The 23,576-nt window shown below is 40.3% G+C and overlaps 1 protein-coding gene across 1 annotated transcript in view; it reads right to left on the reverse strand.

Moving 5' to 3' along the window:
- STT3B (STT3B, subunit of the oligosaccharyltransferase complex (catalytic)) overlaps window positions 1-23,576 on the reverse strand; it is a 46,985-nt gene that overhangs the window by 4,970 nt on the left and 18,439 nt on the right. Inside the window, exons 5-14 of the mRNA XM_006890627.1 lie at window positions 16,951-17,049; window positions 15,148-15,294; window positions 13,276-13,324; window positions 10,862-11,016; window positions 8,869-9,023; window positions 6,884-7,038; window positions 6,390-6,561; window positions 5,386-5,559; window positions 2,201-2,314; window positions 926-1,138 (exon numbers count right to left, since the gene is read on the reverse strand). Of these exons, the coding sequence (XP_006890689.1) occupies window positions 926-1,138; window positions 2,201-2,314; window positions 5,386-5,559; window positions 6,390-6,561; window positions 6,884-7,038; window positions 8,869-9,023; window positions 10,862-11,016; window positions 13,276-13,324; window positions 15,148-15,294; window positions 16,951-17,049 (1,433 nt within the window). The remainder of the gene's footprint in view (window positions 1-925; window positions 1,139-2,200; window positions 2,315-5,385; window positions 5,560-6,389; window positions 6,562-6,883; window positions 7,039-8,868; window positions 9,024-10,861; window positions 11,017-13,275; window positions 13,325-15,147; window positions 15,295-16,950; window positions 17,050-23,576) is intronic.

The following is a 23,576-nucleotide window of genomic DNA, read 5'->3' on the forward strand; positions in this document are numbered from 1 at the left end:
AAAATCCTTCTGGAGGGTCAGCTTGGAGTTGGTTCTGACTTGAGACACAACAAACACAGAAGACAGGCTCAGAAGAGTCCTCCCCTAAAGCTTGTGCCCCAAATTTGGACCTCAAACCTCATCGCAGTCTGTGAAAGCCACTTACTCGTAGTAGTTGTTACAGAGCATTAACCAACAAGTTTTACTTTATATTAAAACGGGTACTTCGAAGAGTAAATACCTTATCATACAAACCCAACATGTTATCTGACTTCTAATTACTTCCCATCTCCCACACCTCAGCAACCTATAAAAATATTCACTTACAGTAGGCTTTTATTGCAAAGATCAGAGATCTATTCAACTTAAATGAGCAATAATAGCTGTAATAAAGCACCACAAAATTACCAAGTATTAATTACAAAAGCATTTCAAGAGTCTCATCATAATTTGTCATAGTAATTTTACTTAAAAACATTTATGTTAAGATAAATGATTTGGGGGGTTGGGGGGTAGGAGGACTCCAGGCTGTTCTTTACTCAGTAACAGAGCAAGAGCGTGCTGAGGAAGGCGCACCCCATGCAACAGAAACGTGCTCTGACTGAAACAATTCCACCGCTCAACAATTAGATCTTCAGACTTTCGCTGGAGACAGACACATCTTACTTTATGACCATGTCGTACTAATAAGAGTGGCACCACCTAAAATGCCTCTGGACAATCCTGCCTCAGCCTCACAGACAGGTTGTCATGACAACCTTGACAGCACCCAGCCGCAGCCGCACCGGCTCCCCGCAGGCAAGCCGCAGAACTGCCTGTATGTAAACCTCAGCTTTTATTAATCCGGCCAAGGAAAACTGATTACACTTCCTAATAATTTTGTGTCACACACACCAACCAGTCCCGAGGACTGTCCTTTGTGGAAATGACTTGGGTTGGCACCTACCTTCTTTGACAAATACTTCTGTTTGGGGATAATGTTGGTGACTCGAGGTTTGTGGTCTAGCGTCTCTCGGTTATCGGGTGCTTTCACTTTATATATCCGAACAAGCCAATGTTCTGATGTAAAGGCTTCCTCCAAATGCTTAAATTTAATGTCTTTATTTCCAATCTCTGCATTGCGTGTTCGATCAAAACCTGGTGGTGTACGAAAATCCAGCTGCAAAAACGACATTAAGATATGATGTCAAGCACGTGAGAAAACAGTATCAGAAGATGGTAAATGCTAAGTCAAGCCCGTTCTCACTCCGGCACTGCTGTCGAGTCCTACGGGATCCTCCTCCTGTGGTTATCTGAGGTGGTAAATCACAGGCACTAAAACCCAAACAGCAACGCAATCTCTCAGAGCAGCCTGTATGGGGATGGAGATAAAACGTAAAGGCAGGCAGGTCCTTTCTGCTGCAGGGTCTTACATTTATTCTCTGCCTGAAACAAGCTTCATTCAGCAATGTGTGTGGCTGGCAGGTCCCTGGCCTTTGGGCTTAGCGTACACATTTCTTCAGTACGAATTTTCTTTAGATGGTGCTCTTTGCCATTGTCTCCAAAAGGTACCTCTACGGTATGTATTACTAACATTTTTATTTCAAAACCTACTAGTATCCTTCATGAGATGCAAGCTGCCAGCTTCTGCTGTCCTATTCAGAACGAAGCCTTGCATCCCCGGGGTTTGGTCTGCAGATATTCAGTAAGTGCTAAGTAACTGTATGAGTAATACTGAAAAAAGACATTCACAAGGTGAAAACTACAGGAGAGGCCAACAAAGTCTAACCTCAGGAGCCTGTAGGAGAAATACACTGAGGACTAACTGAGGGAGAATGTAAAGAAATGGGCTGTTATTATGCAACAGAAGTGAACTCAACTTTAAAACGAAAAGCATCTCTACCCAAGTTACAGGACCATCTACACAGTAACAGCAAAGGTTTTATTAAGGGGGCAAAATGGCTCACCTCTCTCCCAGAGAAGCTGGTGAGGTCAAAGCACTGACCTTCCTGTTAACATTATTTAAGTCCTTGACTGAACAGGTCCCACCTCCCTCTCTAATTTTCCCCACATGGAAATATTAGAAATCCAAATTTGATGAAGAAAGACACCACAAATCTTTGGATAAGCCCTTTTCCCCCTGGACAGCACATTCAAAACCACTTCATCCTATGTTTTTAAGAGGCAAACATTTTAAAATATTCTTTTGACTTAACATTACACAAAAAGAAATATAACTGACCTGCATTTCTCCAAATCTGTAATATGACATTTTATACATAAGGCAATTCAACAAAGTGGGAGACCCAGCTTTGTCTACTCGGAATTCTCCCTGTGGGGTGAAATAATCACTTTCCTACAAGAAAGGAAGCAGAAGTTTCAAAGTCAGACCAATTAACACTTCAAAGTTACAATTTCTCTTTTTTATTAAAATTTATTATTAATGTCAATGAAAATGTCCAGAGACTTTGGATTTCCATTCATTCACTGTTGCACTTTTCTCCAGTCCCAACACTCCCCCCTAGTACACTGCCCTCTTGGAAAAAGTAAAAGAAAAATTCTTTCACTGTTTTACAATCCCTCCTCCCCAGGTCCACTCCACTATACAGCCTTCGCTCTGGACTCCTGTCATGACAAAAAGACCTAATAATATATCCCTTTTAAACAGTTTTCTCCCTCATCTGTTTCAATACAGTATACATTACTGAACCCATCTTTCTCAGTCTACCCCCAACCTTGAGATCAGTTCTGTTTTACAATAGTGGTACCATGCAGAATTTGTCCTTTTGTGACTGAGATACTTCACTCAGCATAATGTCCTCCAGGGTCACCGATTTTGCATAATATTTAATGAGTTCCTTGTTTTTCAATGCTGCATAGTATTCCATTGTGTGAATATACCACAGCTTCTCTATCCATTCATTTGTTGATGGGCATATAGGTCGTTTCCAACTCCTTGCTATTGTAACCAAGCCGTGATAAACATGGATGTGCATCTATCTGCCTGGATGTCAGTTATGGTCTCTTTGAGGTATATTCCCAGTAGGGAATTGCTGGGTCAAATGGTATCTCTATTTGCAGCTTTTTGATAAAGTACCATACCGCTTTCCACAGTGGTTGCACCATTTTACACTCCCACCAACATTGAATAAGGGTTCCAGTCTCTCCACAACCTCGCCAGCATTTATTGCTTGCTGTTCTGTTAAATTTTGCTATTCTGACTGGGGTGAGATGATATCTCATAGCTGTTTTGAGAATTCTCCTTTTTTACTTCCCCAATAAAAACGAACTTTTGCAGTATGCCATAAAGACACAACCTTAGATCTCTTAACAAGGACATTAGAAGCTAAGTTTGATGTGATACCCACACGAAAACAAAAATCCCAAAAAGAAACCATCCATTACAGGTTATTTCTAAAAGCTGACCCTGGAGATCATGTTGGTGTTGCTGTGTACCATCGAGTATGAACCGACCCACAGCTGACCGACCGTCTGGCGGGTTTTCAGAGGCAGTTAATTACACAGGAGGAGACTGCCCATCCTTCTCCTGTAGAGCAGCTTCATGCCACTAAGACACCAGAGAGCATGTGTAAACTATAAACCACTATCGGCAAACACACACAAAAAGACCAAACAGTGCTTGCTGAGTAGTATGGGGTAATTACTCTTACTAGACTTGAAATCATGTGCTAACACCCCAATAATTGAGAAGGATGGTGCCATGACCAGGTAGGGGTGTCCTCATCTCCCTAGTCCCCAGGGAGACTATTGTGCCATATGAATTCCAAAACCAACTTTTTAAGTTGAGGGCTGGAGAGAAGTTACTTAGAAACCCTCACAATGAGATGGACTGGCACAGTGTCTAACAATAGGCTCAGCATGTCACACACACACGCACACACAGTATAACAATATGTTCAGCATGTCACACACATACAGAAGGTGTGGGGGGGATGAAGTGGGATAGGATAGAGCAGAGCTCACATCCTCTGCTGCTAAGGTCGCTGTGAGTTGTCAACTCCATGACATTTCACATTTCTTTTCAGTGCAACCTCATTATATTTAGAGGGACAATCTGGCAACATAGGTTTTAAAAATATGCCATTTCGGACCAACTACTTCCACATCTAGGCATTTATCCTGCAGAAATACTTGTACATGGACCCAACATTGAATGCAGGTTAATGAGCTACTTCTTTGACACTGAAGCAATCTAAATCCTAAATGTCATTCCATAGAATAAGGTAATCAGAATCTCGGTAAAATCCCAAGGGTAAAGAGCTCTCCATACTCTAACAAAAAGAGGACCAAAATATAGCCTGAAGGGATGAGGGAGGGGGAAGCCCAAGCATCCCGCCTGCTTGAGGATGCGTCCTGAGAAAGCACCAGTTTCTCAGTGCTTACCAAGGCTCTTTTCTTGTGGAAGGGAGTATGGTTTTACCGGTACTATTTTTTCATTTATCATGCATTACTGATTCACAAAATGATGAATTTTGTGATGAAAGCACAGGGGGAAAAAAATTTCTATACATAGTTAAAGGTATGCATTTAGAAACATAATGCATCTATCACAGCTCATAATTTTAAAATTACTAAAGCAAATCCACAAATCATGTACTAAAAATTAAATTTTAGAAGATTCTCTTAATGTAAGGAAATTTTATCTGTCATAGTTTAGGAAACATCATGCAGCATTTACATTTGAACTGGAGATTAGGAATTCCACTGTACTGCATTCCCATCACATGACGCACACTTCCCCTCGAGTCTCTCTCACTCTCACCTTTCGTGCGCTCATTACAACAGTGGCTGCGTGCTGACGCTCTAAGAACTCCTAACTCAACAGAAAAAAGTGAACTAAAAGGCAAACTGTATGTGATGTGATGACAGCACAGATGTGAGGACACCAGAGCAGAGCCTCTGAAGAGGTTGTAAGTTCACAGGAGAGAAGGGAACAGTGAACATGCGTTCGCTAGCCAACAAGAGAAAACCCAAGCAAGACAAGTTTCTAGGAACAGAATGAACTGTCAGTGGGAAAAGAAAAGCAGTGGGTAGAGGGAGAAATGGCCACAAAAAGGAAAACACAGAAAGCTAAGAGACTGATGCCTCGGGGCTCGCACGATGGCTGCTCCGAGTGCATGGATTCTGTACCCACAACTAAGCAGAGGCACTAATTCCTAACAGCACTACAAATGGTGCCTGGAATCCTCTTTAGATTCATGTGTTGTTCCGGAGAGTCGGAACTGACTCACAGCTGACCCTCCGGCAGGCTTTCGGAGGCTTGAAGTTTTAAACCTGGTAATAATCTTTGAATATCATTAAATGAAAAGGGTGTGGGGCACTATTTTGAGGACAGGATGAAAACAAACTTGACGCAATCAGGAGGAAGGAGAATGAGCTGGCCGCTGTGATGAGCTCGGTGCTTACCCGAATGTCTTTTGGATGCTCCCCCTCAGCGATCCTAACCATCCAAAGAAACTTGTTGATATCATCTCCAGAGTAGCCAATAACACCTCCAAAAATAACCAGAACATAATCAACATCCAGGCTCCGCATAATTTTATAGGCTGCACTTTCATTTGAAGACATTGCTTTTCCAACCTATCAAATTACAGAAAAAGGGCTTAGTCTCAGAATGTGTGGAAAAAATGTATCTATACACAGCAGTACAAGAGAATCTCTAAAGTCTTATTTACATGTAACCATTTTACGACAATTTAAAAAAAAACAACACAACAACAAAACACCAAAAAAAACCCCACCACAGATTTATCAGATTTTTTAAAATGCCACATACTGTAACCAATCTGTAGCAGAAACATCAAAGTGTATGTGCTAATGTTTTTCTAATGATTCAATTTCACAAAATTACTATTTTAAAATAAAAACAGATACACTTAGAGGAATGAACATTTCTTACCATCTCAGGCTTGGACTGGCTAGAGCTTTTTCTAGGACATACATACAGTCTTACTTCTGTGACTGATTTATACAAATTCATTTGGTTAGGGAGATTTATCCTCATTTTTTAAATATAATTTTTAAGGAGAAAGAAATAATTTATGTATATACCTAATTTAAGAGTGCAAACTGCATACTCATGAAATAAAAGATACTGTTATACATACTCGGAAATTTTTGCTCCCATTTATTAACTAGGTACAGGTTAAACATAAGTATTTGAAAAAGTTTCCAATTTTGCCCAACGCTCTGGAGATAATAGATCTCACAAAAATCTACTATAAACCAGACTGTAATTCTGAACAATACATGAACAAATGAATCAACACTAGGCTTAAAAGAAAAACAAGCATGCCTTGAATTTACTTCAATGCATAAAGGTGAAAAGACAAAATCTGCGACCTCAGGAAGCAAAGCGTCCTTTCACACAGGGCAGGGTCTAGTCTCTCTCTTGCTTGTTAAGGTCTTACCAGTGCAATGTGGCTGTTATTCCACGTGTTGTTGTCCACCAGAGTCGTTCTATTGGCCATCCCAGCGATCTGATAGCCATAATCCCACCAAGACATCACTCGGGCATGCTCATCTGTGTTTTGCCTTAGCCAGAAGTAAGCTTCTCTAAAATCATCTAAGATATTTCTGGTGCTGAAATGAACCACAGTATTTTGTTAAATGAGGCCTTCCTTATAACTTTATAAGAACTTAAAAGTCTTGAGGAGCTGAAGAGCTAGACTAGTGCTTCTTGAACCTGAAAAACCCAAGTGTGTAATTATTTCATGGGAATATTCAAGAAGAAAGTGAGAAATATAGCCACTACTCCCTATGGGAGGGGGAGTGCATATCTAACAGATGCAAATGCACAGCCTCACAGACAACATGCTCTCTCAAACCTATGTGTGAGACACAGGAAGAAACAAAAACCAAAAAGTAGAGGCAAAATGTTTCCAGAACCCAGTCATTTTCTTACCCGTCATGATTGTAGGAGGCCAGGACCACACTCGGACTGGAATAGGCGTTGCTTGTGACCCAGGTACAATGGACTGCAAACATCATCAAGAGCATCAGCATCAACATGGTGACAACGCTTTTTATATTGGGACCTAAGCCTTCTTCAGTTTTTTCCTGTTCAGTTACATGTTTCCTCACTTTACCAGCCTGAAGATACAAAAAGCCAGTTAGAAAATACCAGATTTGTTCTAACAAATTTGTTTTCTCATGAGAGAAATTTAATTGGTGAATTTAATTTTAAGACTCATATACTGTAAAGCCATCAGGTCATTCTTGTCTGTGTGACACAAGTGCTTTATAAAGTCAAGGAAAACTCAGAAGTCTAACAGGAAGGAGAAGACTTCCTGAGGATATAGATCCAATCCATGGGCAGGGCACACAACCAACTCATCTCCAGAGCCCAGCTGTCCACTGTCTAACTTAAATACAAATGGAAAGAACCAAATGCACCATCCTGGCAGCTGCTCCCTGTAACAATCCTAACTGAGCCTGCGAGTACTGAATGGCAGTACCCAGTTCCAACAGAGGACTTCAGTGTCAGGAAAACAGACAAGTGCTCCACTTCCTACAAGTCTTCTCCAAATCTAAGCCTGCTTTGTTACCTGGGAGACTAGAGGCTTCAACTGAATGACATTATATGGGCCAGCCACCTACTGATAACACCACAGGATTTTGTTTATTTAGTTTAATTGCATTTTCTGTTTAAACAGCCAACAAAGGCCCTATTATGGGGGGGGGGGGACGGGGGCGGGCAGGGGATGCCTCTACTCTGAATAAGCTCCAGCGAAAGAAGAGCTCAAGGTGATTCCAGTGCCATCTGTCCACGTCCTGCAGGTGACTGTGTGGTTCTTATGACAGGCAGCTGCTGGTAAGGGTAACAGAACCAAGTAACTGCCAAATTTGAAAATCACGTGTGGAGTCGCTGTCCTCATGGGAGCCCAGCACAATGACCATCCCAGCAGGTCATGTTTTCAAGGATAAAGAACTGGGAGTCTGGGAACCACCAAGGACGTGCTTCATCCGTCCTGCAGCCCCTATCTAGAAGACTTTTCCCAATCTGTTCTGTTTCTCATGTTTACCGTCGGTAGATTTTATGCAATGTCTGAAGGACCTCTTTTTTCTATAAATGAGGAGTGTTCTGTTCCTTCGGTATCAGGACCCTCAGAGGAAGCATCTCCATGACGGAATGAGTCACTGAGGTTACGCGGTCTCACTGACCATCCCCTCACGCCCAGGCACAGCCTGGACCTTAGAGATCAGAGAACCTCTCATCCTGGCTGTTAGCGGCAAGTAAGAGAGATCATCATGGTGGGAGATGATGGCGGTGCCTCCTAGGGCATATGGGGGGCGCTGAGATGCTCAGAGGCGGCGTGCAGTCACCGGGACAGGGCTCAGAGCCGGCGCGCAGGACCCAGGACAGGGCTCAGTGCAGTAGGGAGGGGACAAACTGTTTCATCCATTTTCTTGTTACCAGTCAACCAAGTCTCTTTAAAAACAACGCTGCAATTGCATGCTCTACTCAAGCAAACTCCAAATCAAGGAGAATCTCTTGTTCTTTTGTATTCAGGCGTCTAGCGTGCCAAATTATACAAAATTTAACAGAACACTAGTTCTTTGCTCTCAAAAATGGAAGAGTATTGATAAGACTTGAGTTCTTAGAAAATACTTCACCAAAAGGAAACCAAGAATTTCTCTAACTTTACTATTTTTAGGCTGTGAGTTAAAAGATTTACTAGGAATCACATTCTGAAGAGAACAGAATGTAACTGGAAGAGGTGGTTGAAGCCCTTTGTTGGGAAGTCCCATTTCTTACTGTCTACCGTCCTTGCTGTGGGAGGAGGATAAAGCAAGCACAGGTTTGTAGGGGCCCGACTTTCGATTCCCTACCTTATCATACAAGTTTCCTGGATTTCTCTTGTCATCTTCATCACTGCTATCCTCCACTGGGGGGTTTTCTCTTTTCATGTCATCCCCCAGATAGTGCTCAAAAACGTTGGAGAAGGCGATTGCAGACAGCATACAAACAACTGGGGTCAAAGTCAACATCAGCCGCACCATCACGCCCGCGAAGTAGACAGCGCTGATTGCGTACAGAGCAACTGCAAAGACAAGTTCTCTGAGAACGCGAGGGAGACACGGCACTCGGGCTACGAGGCTTGACAACAAATGTGATCCGATTGTTTTAAAATGCATACTGCTTTTGTACTGTGTAGAAGTCATAGTCAGAAACACACTGATCTTAATATTGTTAAGCAATTACAATGTTTTGAAACAAGTTTTCTAAGGAACATTATGATGTCACTTATCATAGAGAACTTAATGCGGTTTAATACACATAGATACCGATGTTAATGAAATCATTTAAAACCACAGAACATTTATACAGTTACTCAGAAGGATTCTTTGTGCCCCTTTCTCAGTCAATATTAACCTCTTCCCCCCCCCCAAATAAATGTTATGTGGATTTCAACTATAATTTAGTCTGAGATGGCTTTTTAGTAACTACTATGCTGTATGAGATTGTACACAGCTTTAGTTTGCTTCGCTCCATAGTCAAGTCTTGGCACCAGCAGCCAGGAAATTAAAAGGCGCATTGCCATGGGAAAGTCTGCTGTTAGGGACCTCTCCAAAGGGCTGAAGAGCAATGGTGTCTCTCTGGAGACTAAGGTGCGTCTGATACAGGCCATGGTCTCCGCAATCACCAGTTATGCATCAGAGAGTTGGACAATGACCAAGGAGGATAGAAAGAGAATTGATGCCTTTGAGCTGTGGTGCTGGAGAAGAGTATTGAGAATACCATGGACTGCTAGGAAAACAAACAGATTTGTCCTGGAGAGGGTTAAACCGGGTGACTCCTTGGAGGCAAGGATTCTGAGGCTCCGTCTAACTTACTTTGGACATGTTGTGAGGAGGACATCATGCCTGGGAGGGTGGAGGGACGGTGCAGGAGGGGAAGGCCCTCTATGAGGTGGATTGATTCAGTGACTGGGATAATTGGGATGGGAGTGTCAGAGACAGTGCGATTGGCACAGGACAGAGCGGAGTTTAGGGCTGTTGTACATAGGGTCGCTATGAGTCGCAGGCGACTCGACGGCACATAACAACAACAACATGCTGTACATCCTTATAAGACCATATGAAAATTTATTCACACATTTACTGTTGATAACAATGAGCTGTTCCTCAACAGAGAGTATTATGAATAAATAACTCTGTGCATCTGTAACACGCTCGTTGGTGGGTAATGCATTCCTTTACCTATCAGTTAAAGTGCTGGGTCATCAAGTAAACCAACTCTTCTTAATTCACTATCCACGTGGCCAGATCTAAAGACCATTAAGCCAGGTAACCTAAGAAGAACAAGCATCCGTCCTCTGGCTAAAGGTATGCAAGTGCTGCTGTCTCCTCACTCGATTCAGCCGAGGGCCTCCTCCCTGGGGTGTCACTCAGCATCCACAACATCTCACTTGCAGCTCATGCTGTGGTTCTACCACATACTGGCTTCTATCGTCTGCCCACGATACAAAGTTTACCTTCGGTTTCATCAAGAATGAACCACAACAGACTAAAGGTGATTCAAACACGTAAAAACCTCTGGGGTATGACTTATTCTGTCTCTTTTTATTTTGACTCTTAGATCTTAAACACTGGCTTTTATGGGCCCAGCACGCTTCCGCTGCGCTACTCTGCTAGAACACTGGCTTTTAGATACAGTATTTTGCATTTGAAAATCTTTTATCAAATAAAATTTATATAGGAGTCTTAAAAGGAAATATTTACTAGCTAAGTGTATATATAATAAAAATTCACTGACTTGTGATAGAGAAAATTAACTTTTCACATGTAAAGTGAGGTAAGCAGAGAGGGAATAAATAACCTCAATATAGAAAATAAACAATCATTTTAAAAAGAATTAAAGTATTAAAGTTGATCTTACCAAACACCCTTTCATCGTTGATATTTTTGATGCAGAACCACAAGCCTGCTGGGAAGGTGCATACAAGAATATGCAGATCAAAGAAGAAAGACACCCACGTCGTAGGCTGATGCTCAGACACAGATGCAATAATGGGAATGTGTATTTTTGCATACCTGGTATTAAAATAGTTAGCATTACTTATAATACGTGAGGTGACAGAACAAGAGTTGCTGCTTTCAGATGACACCCCCTTCACGTAAGTGTATGTTCCAACCTAAGCAAGCAGACTTGAAATGCTCTTCTGTGGTCCACATTGATAAAATGAAAACCAGTGCCCTCAAAATCAGCCCCATCTGTCAAAACTGTTAGCTATGACGTCTAATAAAAATATTAAACAAGAATCTCATTTTCCATTTAAGTTCAGCACCTCCTAAATTTAAGAGTTTCATGACCTTTTGGAATTCTGGTCAATGCACCTTCCCCCGTAAAGTCCACTGCCCGATTCCTAAGTAGATGAGGGAAATGAAACACTAGACCCATTAGTCCTAAAACACGGAGATTCCAAATTAAGTAAAGCTTTGAAAGCGGAAGTATTAGTTAATAATTTAACCTCGTCAGAGTAACTGTCTACAAAAGGATTATCCCTCACACTTTTGTAATCCCTGGGGCTGATCTGAGTGCATGTCCCTTAGCTTTAGTCGAGCACATGCACTCTGCTTTCGCCCTTCATTAGACAAAAGCCTTTTAGATACAGCACCAAAAGGAGGCTGTCAGTGACACCCAGTAAGGGGCCGTCTTCCCCACAGGGCTCTCTGGAGCGTAATCTGCACAGGAGCAGACTGGCAAGTCTTTTCCTTTGGAGCCACTGAACACGCTCAAAACACCAGCCTGTCCGTTAGCAGGCAAGTGCTCGACTGCTGCGCCACCAGGCCTCCTAACAACAACAATCCCAACGATAAATCCCTAACAACAACAACACCTGCTGAGGTCATTCAGATTCTCAGTGACAGCGTAGAAGCGCCCCAAGGGCTTCCACAGCTATAAACATTAACAGAAATAAACTGCCACAGTTTTCATCTCACAAAGTAGGTAGTGGGTTCCAACAGCCCACCTTTAGTTAACAGTCAAGACAGCCAGCGCACCCCCAGGGCTCCTTCCTCTAGCCAACGATCCCATTAAACTAACCAAGGTAAGTTTTTAATTGGGCCACCTTGTATTAAACTATTTAATGCACTTCAAATGTCTCATCAATTTATTCTGCAACTATACTCTAAATCACACAAATACTTTCTAGTGAGTGAATTCACAGAAAAAGCTCAACAATTTCATTCTGGTGGTTTTAGAAATTCTTCTCAAATCCATGGTATGTAGATCTGTAACACAGCACTCATTCAATTACAAACTCAGCACCATGAAAAAGGCAGAAGGGAACTTCAGTGAGTTGTGCAGCCAACCAGCTGCTCAGGACAAAGCTGGACAATCTCCCTTTGTGCCATTTACTGCCTCTGAAAATCCGGTGGAGGACAGTCAGCTATGAACTGACTCTGACTTGATGCACATTAACAAAACGGTAGAAATCTCAATATGCTAGTAAAAAGGAAGGGCGCCCTGGGGACACGGTTACTACGGAGCTAACTGCTAACCCAAGGGCCACCCCCTGGTTCAAGGCCACTAGGGGCTCTGTGAGACAAAGAGGGGCAGTTACTTCCCGTGAGTTCCAGAGCCTCAGAAACTCAGACTCAGTTTCAATAAGACAGCAATGAGTCTGAGTAAAAACCAAAAATAAACCCTTAAGATATTAAATGTTTCCAGGAAGTTCTAAGAAAGCTAATGATGCTTATACAAATTAGAAATAGATAAGTATCATATAAAAGTGTGCTTAAAACAAGTATTACAAACTACACTAAAACACAAGACATTAATATTTACAAAACTAGAATATGCTAGGTACTTTAGCAATGTTGTTCAAGTAATGGCTGAGAAGAGGAAAAAAGTTATTTGAATATACAAGTAATCTGGACTTCCAATGTATGAGTTACAACAATCTTGAAGTTTTTTTAAAAATATCATTTAGTAATAGGTATGGCAACAAACGTTGCAGCATGTTAATTTGCTATCAGATGTTAAAAAATGAGATTTATAAATAAACGGCAGTAATATCCACTTCCTAAACAACATGCCTCCTGAAACTCCATGAACTCTGATAAAAGTTGGTAGTTGGTTGTAGAGGGGGTTCAGGCCTTTTGTTCACAGGGTCGCTACAAGTTGTGCTCGACTCGAAGGCAACTGACAACAATAATAATACAATGAAATTTATAGAAAAGTCTTCAACTTTTATCACATTGAGTTTACTACAGAGTAGTCAGCATGGGATGTCATTGCAAGTCCAGAACTACCTGTAATGTAGCAACAAAACCCCTGTCTGCACGTACCCAGTGTCCCACAGGGAGTAAAATCTGCCACTCCACGGGGCAATGTAACCTTGGAAGGAAAAAGAGAAGATAAATCTGCCTTTAGTGAGGGATGATATAACCAATATTCAAATCATTTCTATTTTTCTTTGGCAAATGGCAACGTTTTCAGACATACAGCAGTCACATAAGAAAGGTTAAAGATCAAATAAAAACATGTATCATGGCAGAGCCAGTTCTGGAGAGAAACAGCTTCAGTTGGTAGATAAAACTGTAGAAACACATTTTCAAATCTTCATTTGTTTTTAATTAACTTGTTAAATAAGGTTAAGACCTTTAGAAATACAAAGAAAAGGAAAGGGGCTAACTTTCGCAGCTAAGTATACCAAATGCCATCAGGTAAATTACAAAACTCAAATCCAGTCTAAGCCATGCCACGGTACAATTTGAGAGCCCCGTAATTCTCCAGAACAGAACACAACTTTCCCAGGTCTCCGAGGACGTACATCCTCACAAGAGCCAATGGGTTGGTCTTTGTCCCTGCAAGGCTGGTGGTTTAAAGTGCTGACCTGACCATCTGGTCAGCTGTTAGACACTTTAAACACTGTCCCACTGCAATACCTTAATAGCACACAGAGGTGATTTTCAATATCCATGCTTTTTATTGTCTATTTATTGTTTTTATGAGCTGAGCTGATGTATCATTTGACAGATGGAATAACTGTAGAAAGAATTTGACATGTTTCTAGGGACTGGATTATAAAGTAATTTAGAAACAAATGGCAACTGGACTGGCTGGCTGTTTAGATCTGTCTTTATGTAATATAAGAAACTTAAATGCATATACTACTATTACACTTAAAAAACACCAAACTGTCAAACTGTATCCAGATGCAAGACCAAGGGCTTTAAGTCCATTTACAAAACCAGCCAAGCAGCAAAAGCAGCAGAGACAAGAGAGTCTGCACCCTAAGGAGGGGTCAGGGGAAGTGACATGGAAGATCTGAATGTAGACAAAATCGAGCCTCTTATACAGGAAATGTGTTTCAAAGTAGTTTCATCGGAGCACACAGCAGCAATACTACGTAGACATGCAACCTCGAGAAATCCAGTTATTAGCTATATAATTTTTAAATGTTTTTACAGTGGTTTGATAGATGATATCATAGATTGGTTTACAGATGGCAGATAATACAATAGTGCCAAGTTAAATCATGTGGGATTGTAGAGAAATTAGTGTAACTTGAGCCCGAGCTTTAAGGGCGAGCCAGGGAGGCTGAGTGATGAGTGAACAGATCATGAGAATCCCAGCGAAGGACCTCCACCCGTGCGTGGATTTCAAAGGAGACTAAAACATGTAAACATCTCTAAAGAACCCAATGTTTTGCCTTCTTACAAAGAAGGATTTTACGTTACAAATATTCACTTCTCTGCTAATTTTAGAGCAAGAAGAAGGGGTAACCCATATATAACTTCCAGACTCAAATATTCATAGCTTCTCTTCTATACTATAGACAGTACCTAGCTGGTCAATGTTAACCGAGAAGAGGCTAAGACTGTGACCAGGGGACCTGGAGCTGTTATTGCTCTAAAAATGTCACAATAATTTATAAGTCCCCAGCTATTTCCTACTTATTCTCAGGATAATGTGAATTAATACAGATATTAAAAAATTATCAAATGTACTCGACTCACAAGATAGGGTCTTTAAAAACTCAGAATTTGTACAAATGCTGTTCAAGTTCTGATTAGAGATCTTTTGCTCCATTATTCATAAGAAATGCGACTATAGTATATGAGTTACTAGGACAAACTGAACAAGGATGAAAGCAGCATCTTTTGAACAATAACAACACTGAGACTAGATTGTCTCTATGAGTAACAGGCACCTACCTGTGTAAGTCAAGTAGATGACACTAAGGAACACAGCACCTGCAGCTAATGATACACCCAAAAAGAAAAGGGTCTGGAACTCCTGTTTTGTTAAGCGGTCTCTCAAATACTGCAAGAAAGCATAGGCTTGCAGCAGCGCAAAGACTCCTAATTAAAGAAGAGAATTACATAAATAAACCAAAAAATGTACTTTCCCCAAATCATTTCTAAATCTTCATTTCAAAGAGCTTCTTAAAATATGCTACCGAATTCCAACCAACCTTCGAGCCAAGGCTTCCTGTGCCAAATGATCTCTCAGTAATTTTCTTAACAATTCTTTCACATACTTTCTTCCTTAAATGGTCAGGCCCTGACTGCCACATACCATCACTTTAAGACAGGATCACCCAATTTAAATGCCTCATGTTTCCATGTAGGACCCTGAACTCTCTCCTTCTCATATTTTAACAGGCAAAAAAAGTAATGAAGACATCATTGGAAGAAAATTCCAGGTTTTTGCTTTGCCAGAGAGTTACCACAAAGTAACCTGACTGGAAAATCCTGGCGCACAGGCACCGTTTATAGAGGAGTGTGGGTGCTGTGTGCTGGTTACTCTCAACCAACTCACAGCTGACACTCTAGCGGGTTTTCAGAGGCTATAAATCAGACTGCGCAGCTTTCTCCTAGGCAGCAGCTGGTATAGGCCAACTACCTGGCTTCGCGTTGACAGCACGACTCACTACCCACTTGTCCACCAGAGCACCCTGTGGAGTGACCGGATGTGACTTCATTACACTATTAAGTAAAATTCTCAACTAGTATACAAAAAAGTGAACGCCGAGATGTACAAATCAACCCACCAACGGACAAACACAGAACCGTCAAAGTGCAAGAAGAACACAAACCAAGTGGAATCCTCACTTCAATGGTTTTGTTTTTTAGAATTCCAAGTCACCATTAAAGGGTCATTTAAATTGTATAACGGATTTTAACTGGAAGAGGAACTCTGGTGGCCTAGTGGTAAGAAGCTGTGCTGCAATCCCAAAGGCACGCAAGTCTAATTCAGCAGCTGCTCCGCGGGACAAGGGTGGGCAGTCTCCTCGCCCCAGAAAACCCGCTGGAGGGTCAGCTCTGACTCAACGGTACACCACCACCACAACAGTAACAGACTAACGCCCTTCCGGTTACTGAACAGAATAAAAGCTATGGAACTTTATGGATAAAGTCATATGTATCTCCAGAGGTATAAAATTCATATATAACAAAAAAGTGCCCAGACTCCTTAGAGTCATGGAACTTGGAACAAGAATCTGCCATTGTTTTACACACAGATCTCCCATTATCTGGCTAACTGTGACCCAGATAAAAAAGTAGCAAAATATTATTTATGGAGAGGAATTCTATATAATGCTCTTACCACCAATATAAAAGCCATTCTTTAGAATTAAATACACACAGAATACCATTTTGCTGAGGAGAAAGATATAAAATCTTTCACCCAAATTTGCTGACATGGAAGTTCAGTGGTGCAGTAAAGTGGAGACAGACTTATTTAAAACTGCTTTATACAAAAGTTATTCAATGTTTGCAATTAGCATGGATTATGTAAAAAGATTTTTCCCCCGTTTTTTAAAAACAGCAACAGCTGAGTGGGAATGAGAAATTCTCAATAGATATCAATGATCTTTTAAAAGTCATGTTACAGAATTAGTAAAATGAAAATTAGAAAATAATAAAACATCTCCATTCCCTGGGGAGAGTGGCCTCCAAAGTGGTAGCACATTTACACACTCTTTAGAAGGAAAAGAAGTATTTTTCTCATACCTGCTGCTGCCATGTGTTCACTTGTTCTGATTGGCTGGAATCCCACAAAGGGTATCTGCATGGATAATATTAAACCCACAATGTAGAAAGTGCTATATGCTATAAAGACAAAATAAGAAACAAGAACAATTTACTACTACCATTAAATAATGAAAACCTTACTTAAATGGGCACAGATAACTTTTTTCTTTTGTTTTGGTGTCTTGTTTAACAGATGATTTAACCACATTTATTGCTACCCACAAAATTTTGCAATGACTATTTGATGATTAAACCTACATTACACACCATGAAGATACACTGTCATAAAAAAATTTTACTTCTTTTGCAGAACATTTGTTTTCCATCTTCAAATTGTTTTATTTAAATCTATCACCAGTGATCACTGATGTAACCAGAAACATTGCAATATACATGAAGAAATACCATTCCCAAAGGCACTAAACCAAAAAACCCAAAATATTCAAAAGCTAATGAATTCTCATCATCAAATTACACAAATAACTTTCTGAAAAGCTCTCTTGTATTTCATACCCTTTCTATAGTTTCATTAGTATTACTTATGAGTTAGTGTCAACGAGACCCGGTGGAGAAGCTTTGTATTTAAAAGTCGGTTGTTATATTTTGGAGAAATACTTCTAAGTGGTACAGCACTCTTCTGTCAATTTGCTGTACTGAGATAACCTGGGTTTGCTGTGATGCCGAACCTTGTGCCATTGGAGTGTCAAATGACATAATGGTTACCCATGGTAGACAGTGTTTGACGGAGCTCCCAGATAAAGACAGGTTTGGAAGTAGGACTGGAATCCACTTCCTAAAATACATCTCTGGAAACTATGAACTTTGTGAAATGACAATAATTATATACAGGCTTCAGGTATTTTGTTCATAGGGTTGCTATGAGTCGTGCTCTACTTGGCAGCAAGCAACAACAACAATTTATAAATGAAAGACATACAAATTGAAAAATCCCATGTTGTTTTCTGTGATTAAAAAGAATGGGTGAACACAGACATCAACCTAATATAGACCAGTTACTGAGTTTAGAATCTGACGAGGGCGATTTGTCTGCCTGTGGCAACAAGTCCACTATCACGCTCCTGTCCCTTTAAATCCACAGGCGATTGGGAAAGGGATTACAGTCTGTATCTTAGAGTTTCTTGAGGTGTTTTACATGAACTCTTCACAGGAAGGAAACTGACCACAAAGAAAATTAGCACTGGGAACTATGTAGAATTCGCTTCTTTACCACTGGCTCCTGCTCTTATGTCAGTTCTTTTCGGATCAGTGACTGTGTATTCCTTCCATCTTCTTCTGATGCCTCCTGGGTCAGTCAACATATTGCCCATCCTTATAATCTTGGACACAACCAAGGCCACTACCGTAATCATTAGGTCAATCCACCTGTTTTAAGGATTCTTCTCTTTTGTTGTCCCTCCACCTTTCTCAAGCACGATGTCCTTCTCGAAGGAATAAGACTCCTAACAACATGCCCAAAGTACACTGTTTCTGACAGTTTTATCATCTGACTCCACGGAGCACTCTGGCTGCACCTTCTCCAAGACATACTGGTTTGTTCCTTTGGCAATCCATGAGATATTCCATACTCTTCCAACAGCACAGCTCAAAGGCATCAACTGTTCTGTCATAGTCATTCACTGCCCAGCTCGTGGGATCATAGCAAGTGACTGAAAAGATCGTGGCCTCAATCCTCTGACTAATTATAACCACATTAAAAGCACAATCTCTGAGACTAAGCTGGAGAAAACCGCACGTATTTATGTTCTTTTACTGTAACCTTGGTGGAAGAGTGGTCCGTTCAGCTAGCACTTGGTGGTGTGGACATCTAGTCGCTCCATGGGATGAAGGCACGGGCAGCCTACTTCGGAAGTATTACAGCCTTGGAAACCCTGTGTGGCACTTCCACGGTTTGAGAGTTGCAACAGACTTGACAGTCTCAAGAATAGAGTTAAGTTCACTTACTTAAACACTTCCAAGACAAGATTTTCTATTTTATATATATATGTGTGTGTGTGTGTATGTATATATATGTATATGTGTGTGTATATATGTGTGTGTGTGTATATATATGTGGAAATATAGGTTTGCATATGCGATGAATGATAAAATACTAGTGCATAATGAGTGGACAGGTTAAGTCCTTACTGTTTTGTTTTTTTTCCATTTTCTGGGGTGAGATTCACAACATAAAAATGAATCATTTTCTGGTGAGTAATTTTAAAGCAGTGACATTTGCACAGTACATTTATAATGTTACACATGTTTATCTAGGTGTAAACTTTTCGTTACTCAAAACAAAACCTCCTACATCTATTAAAAGATTGCTCCCTACTCTCCCCTTCTGCCAACGTCTAGTAATAAGCCACTTAATCTATATTCTCAAGGTAATACTCCTTTGTAAAAAAAATAAAAACATGCAGTGGAAAATTAACATCTCTACTCTCTTGCTTCTAAATCACTGGAAGCATATACATGTATTTATTCACTCATATTTTCTCTCTCAAATTCAGACACCACCACACATAGTAATTTCAACATTTCAGCAATCACTTCCTTGGTAACTAGAACGGAAGCTTCCTCTTAGGCGTGTTAAAGTTCATTGTCAATGAAGAGTAAACTTACTATTTTTGAGTCATCAGGTTTATGCAACTTTACAGACTTTTACTGTCATTAGCAAAATACACAACCCTTTATATAGAGAAAAGTTCAAGAATAAGATCCCCAATTTTTAGAAACAATTACAGCAAAAGATCAGACAGCACTTTCTATGATTACTTTGAAAACCTAGGTTGGTATCAAGTAAGGTGTAGAGAAACATTACCACCAAAGTATTTCCTTGTCTAGATGATCCAAATTACCATTTATAATAAGAAAAAACCCTAGTACCTGTGATGTCTGGCTCCCAGAAACCTTAGACAGGCTGAGTTTTCACAGGAGAAAGCTGCCCATCACTCTCCCAGAGAGGCCAATAGTGTCAAATCACCAGTTTTTGGGTTGACAACTCAACACTTAACCCAGGGCGCCACCAGAACTCCAACAACTCAAAGATAACCATTTTCTTTTAGAGAAGTGAATTTATATATCCTCTATTTTTATTCTGTTTTTTTGGTTCATAAACTTAGAGCTATTTATGTAAAGAGGTATGTGTTTTGTATCTTGCTGAAACCTTTAACAGGGAGACTTATTTCCAAAACAAAATTCAAGATTGTCAGGAAATATAAAACGTCAAACATCATAAACTCACTTTACTTAACATCAATGCAGTTCTTGAATTTGGAAGGTTATACATATATCTCAATTCAAATTCCCTCTGGTTATAAGATACTGAGAATAAAGAAAAGATATTCTTGAATACAAAGAAACCATGAATTAACTCTCCATCCTTTAATATAAACACAAGTCTACACTGTAGGATGAAAACACGCTTTTCTGTGACTACAGCATCTTAGTGTTTAAAATTCCAACAATGAATGGAAATGCAAAATATCTGCAAATGTTCATTAAAATGAATAAAATAAACTTTTTTTTTTAAAAAACTCCCTCATTAGTTTGTTCTGTCAAATATTAACTATGTTTCTATTATGATCTTGGCACTCTAAAATAGAAAATCCTTTTAAGACCAACTCTACTTCAAGCTGGGCAGATGGATGGGAAAGTCAGAGATTCATGCAAACAACTCAAATACGTAATGCAGTTAAATTTACGCCACATCCGAAAAACAAAAGCCAGAAACCAGCATTCTTACATGCACAGTCACGATCCCCTTTTTTACAGCTCACGAATGCTCTAGAACAGTCTCCCCACCACGAACTCAACACAGATCATTCCCCATCACCTCACCCTGGTCTCCAGGAGCCCTGACCATATTATCAACATCAATCACAACTTTTCAGCCATCTTTGATTATGCTACTTTCTGTATTCTTTAAACCAAAAGAATAAAGGCTTTCTTTCCATCACAGTGGTGGGTTCTAAGAAACTTCAGAGCATCAATAATGTTGTAAATAATTTATTACATCATGAAAACGTTACCACACTGCCATCCTGTGGAAGCACAGTTACTGGCATTCACTACTGCAAGTGGCACTTTCACTGTGTTAGACAGAATACAGGGGGAAACCCTACCAAGGGGCACTGTGTTCTGCTTAATTATTTGTAAATAAAGAAAATCCCTTCAAGGACCGACAGTAATCTTTTAAACAGCACCTTACAAATATCCAAGCCTACGACGTGGGCAAGACTGGTTCAGGGTAGAAATAAACTGCTGTGTGTGCCTTAGTGGACTCAGCTATGTAGAAAAGAAAAGGCATTAAAAGGGTCAAAATCAAGGTCTGCTAAAATTTACAATTTTTAAAAAGCTCCTGCTGTTTTCCAAGTTAAAAACTTTTAAATCTCTTCTCTTGGATGAAGCACTGCAACTTATGTTGACAGTACTCATTATACTTTGAAATTATTGTTATACTTCCTTCTACTGAAGTAGAATAAATATTTCCCCATTACCTTTGAACCACCATTAAATCACAACAGCAATTCCCAAGTGGTTTGTTGGTTTTTTTTTTTTTTATTAATCTCTCGGATTTTGTTTAATGGAAATGTCTAACAGAACACTATTGTTTGGGGGTGGGGTGGGGGAATCCCAGGGTTAACCAACAAAAATACAGTAGCAAAATACTTTAACTCTTCTCAGATTATCATCATTAATTATGAGCATTATTATTCAGTTTATAAAAGGAAAATTTAGTTATATCTTCTCTATCCAGTTAAGATTCCAAGTCTTGTAATTGCTGTTGAAGAATCTAAACGATTTCTGAGTTACAAGATGAAGGCAACTTCATATCAAGATAATTCAACCTCTAAATTCGATCAGAAATTCCTTATGTAAAGTGCCTATTACCTGGCTATGAAAGATAGTTATACACCTGCCCTCGAGCCCACATACGGGAACAGCCAGCCAGTGCTGTGCTCATATTCATCAAGAACGGCTAAGAAATGCGCTTTACAAAGAGTTACGCCTTATTTTTATGAAAATAACAAGTATGTTACAATTTCTGCCAACAGAAAAATTTCACATAATGCACTTAGAAAATAACTCATGGTGGTAAGGTGTGATTGTCAAAACATGGAGTGCTGAGTTATTTTTGTCAAAATACGATAAAAACAACCATTTGTGTTTTATTATTGACAAATATGATTAGAAAACTTTAGGAACATTTGAGCCTCTGAGTAACAGGGGGCTCGACACTGAGCCCAGGCAAATGAGCAGGTGAGGATGTTGGGAGTTTCCACGGATGAAAGTGTAATTGTGGGGGTGGGGTGAGGTGCTTTGTTTAAAGAATGGATTTTTCTTGATCAGCAGGAATACTTAATTTTAAAAATACACCTTTATGAGACAAATTAACTTTCCCCAAGGTACTGCTCCTAGTAGCTGTGCTGCAGCAAATGAGTCACTGAAACTTGAAGGCGGAGGGTCCTTCAATGAAGTGGACTAGAACAGTGTCTGCAGCCATGGGCTCCAGTGTGTTGGGGATCTCAGGACGGTGTAGGATCTGACAGTTCAGACTCGCTAAGCTAAACTCAACATGATGGCACTTAACACTGACTAAAAGTCTTCTCAAATACCCACTGATGAAGATGTAAAAGGCATCATTAGATATTCGCACACAGTCTATGAAACTCACTGTCCAACAACTAGCTTCAATGTCTGGTACAGTGTCAGCCTCACAAGTCACTCGCTGTTGACCCTCCGGTGGGTTTTCAAGACTGAGAACTGCACAGGAGACTTTCAAGGATCTAACAGTAGATTCCGAGTATCAGAGAGTTGCCACCATCGAGTTAGAAATGCAACTCCCCACGGACTACATCCGCAGAAGGTTCACCTACGTGCACAAGAGATCAACCACTGTCTAAATGAAAAATCGGGCCAACTATCCTCAACCCCTGTTTGTGCTTAGCTCACAGATCTTGAAGGGACAACAAACGTGAAAGGCAAAACAAAACAAAAAAATATACAGCACCTCTGATAAATTTAACCTTGTAGCTCGAGCAAGAAAATCATGTTTCGGTGTCATATATATTTATTAAATCTTGGAAGCTAGGACATCTACGGACTTGTAGGGTGACTGACATCTTGTTTCAGTAAAACTTCACATCCACAAAGCTGTACCATCTTTTACTGTTTAACAATTCTTAGAAGAAAATTTTTTTTTATTTCCATGTATTTGTATGCACGCTACAAATATATGCACATGTAGAGGAGACAAGACAGGGCAAAATTAGATAAATATCTTAATCATAACCCAATGCCACGTGGGAATGGGGTCCCAGGACCATAGTCATGGGGGCGACATGAAAGTCAGCTGGTGATCTCCACTCTCCATTGGGAGTCGGGCCTCCAGACTGGCGAGTCTGAGCGGTCGTCCAAGGTGCAACCACTGGACTCTTCTTGTCAAAAGCAAACTGGAGTGAAGAAAACCAAAGACGTATCTTGAACCTCAATTCTCCCAATCTGAACCAAATCCCGCCTGGCTACCACTGTTATCTACTCAGAAGAATCTCAACAGATGGTCCTGACTAGTGACGGATAAAACAAAACTCAGCTGAACGCAT

Source organism: Elephantulus edwardii, unplaced genomic scaffold (assembly GCF_000299155.1).
Source record: "Elephantulus edwardii isolate Elephantulus edwardi_28Jun2011 unplaced genomic scaffold, EleEdw1.0 scaffold00091, whole genome shotgun sequence".
In the NCBI taxonomy this organism is placed as follows: domain Eukaryota; kingdom Metazoa; phylum Chordata; class Mammalia; order Macroscelidea; family Macroscelididae; genus Elephantulus; species Elephantulus edwardii.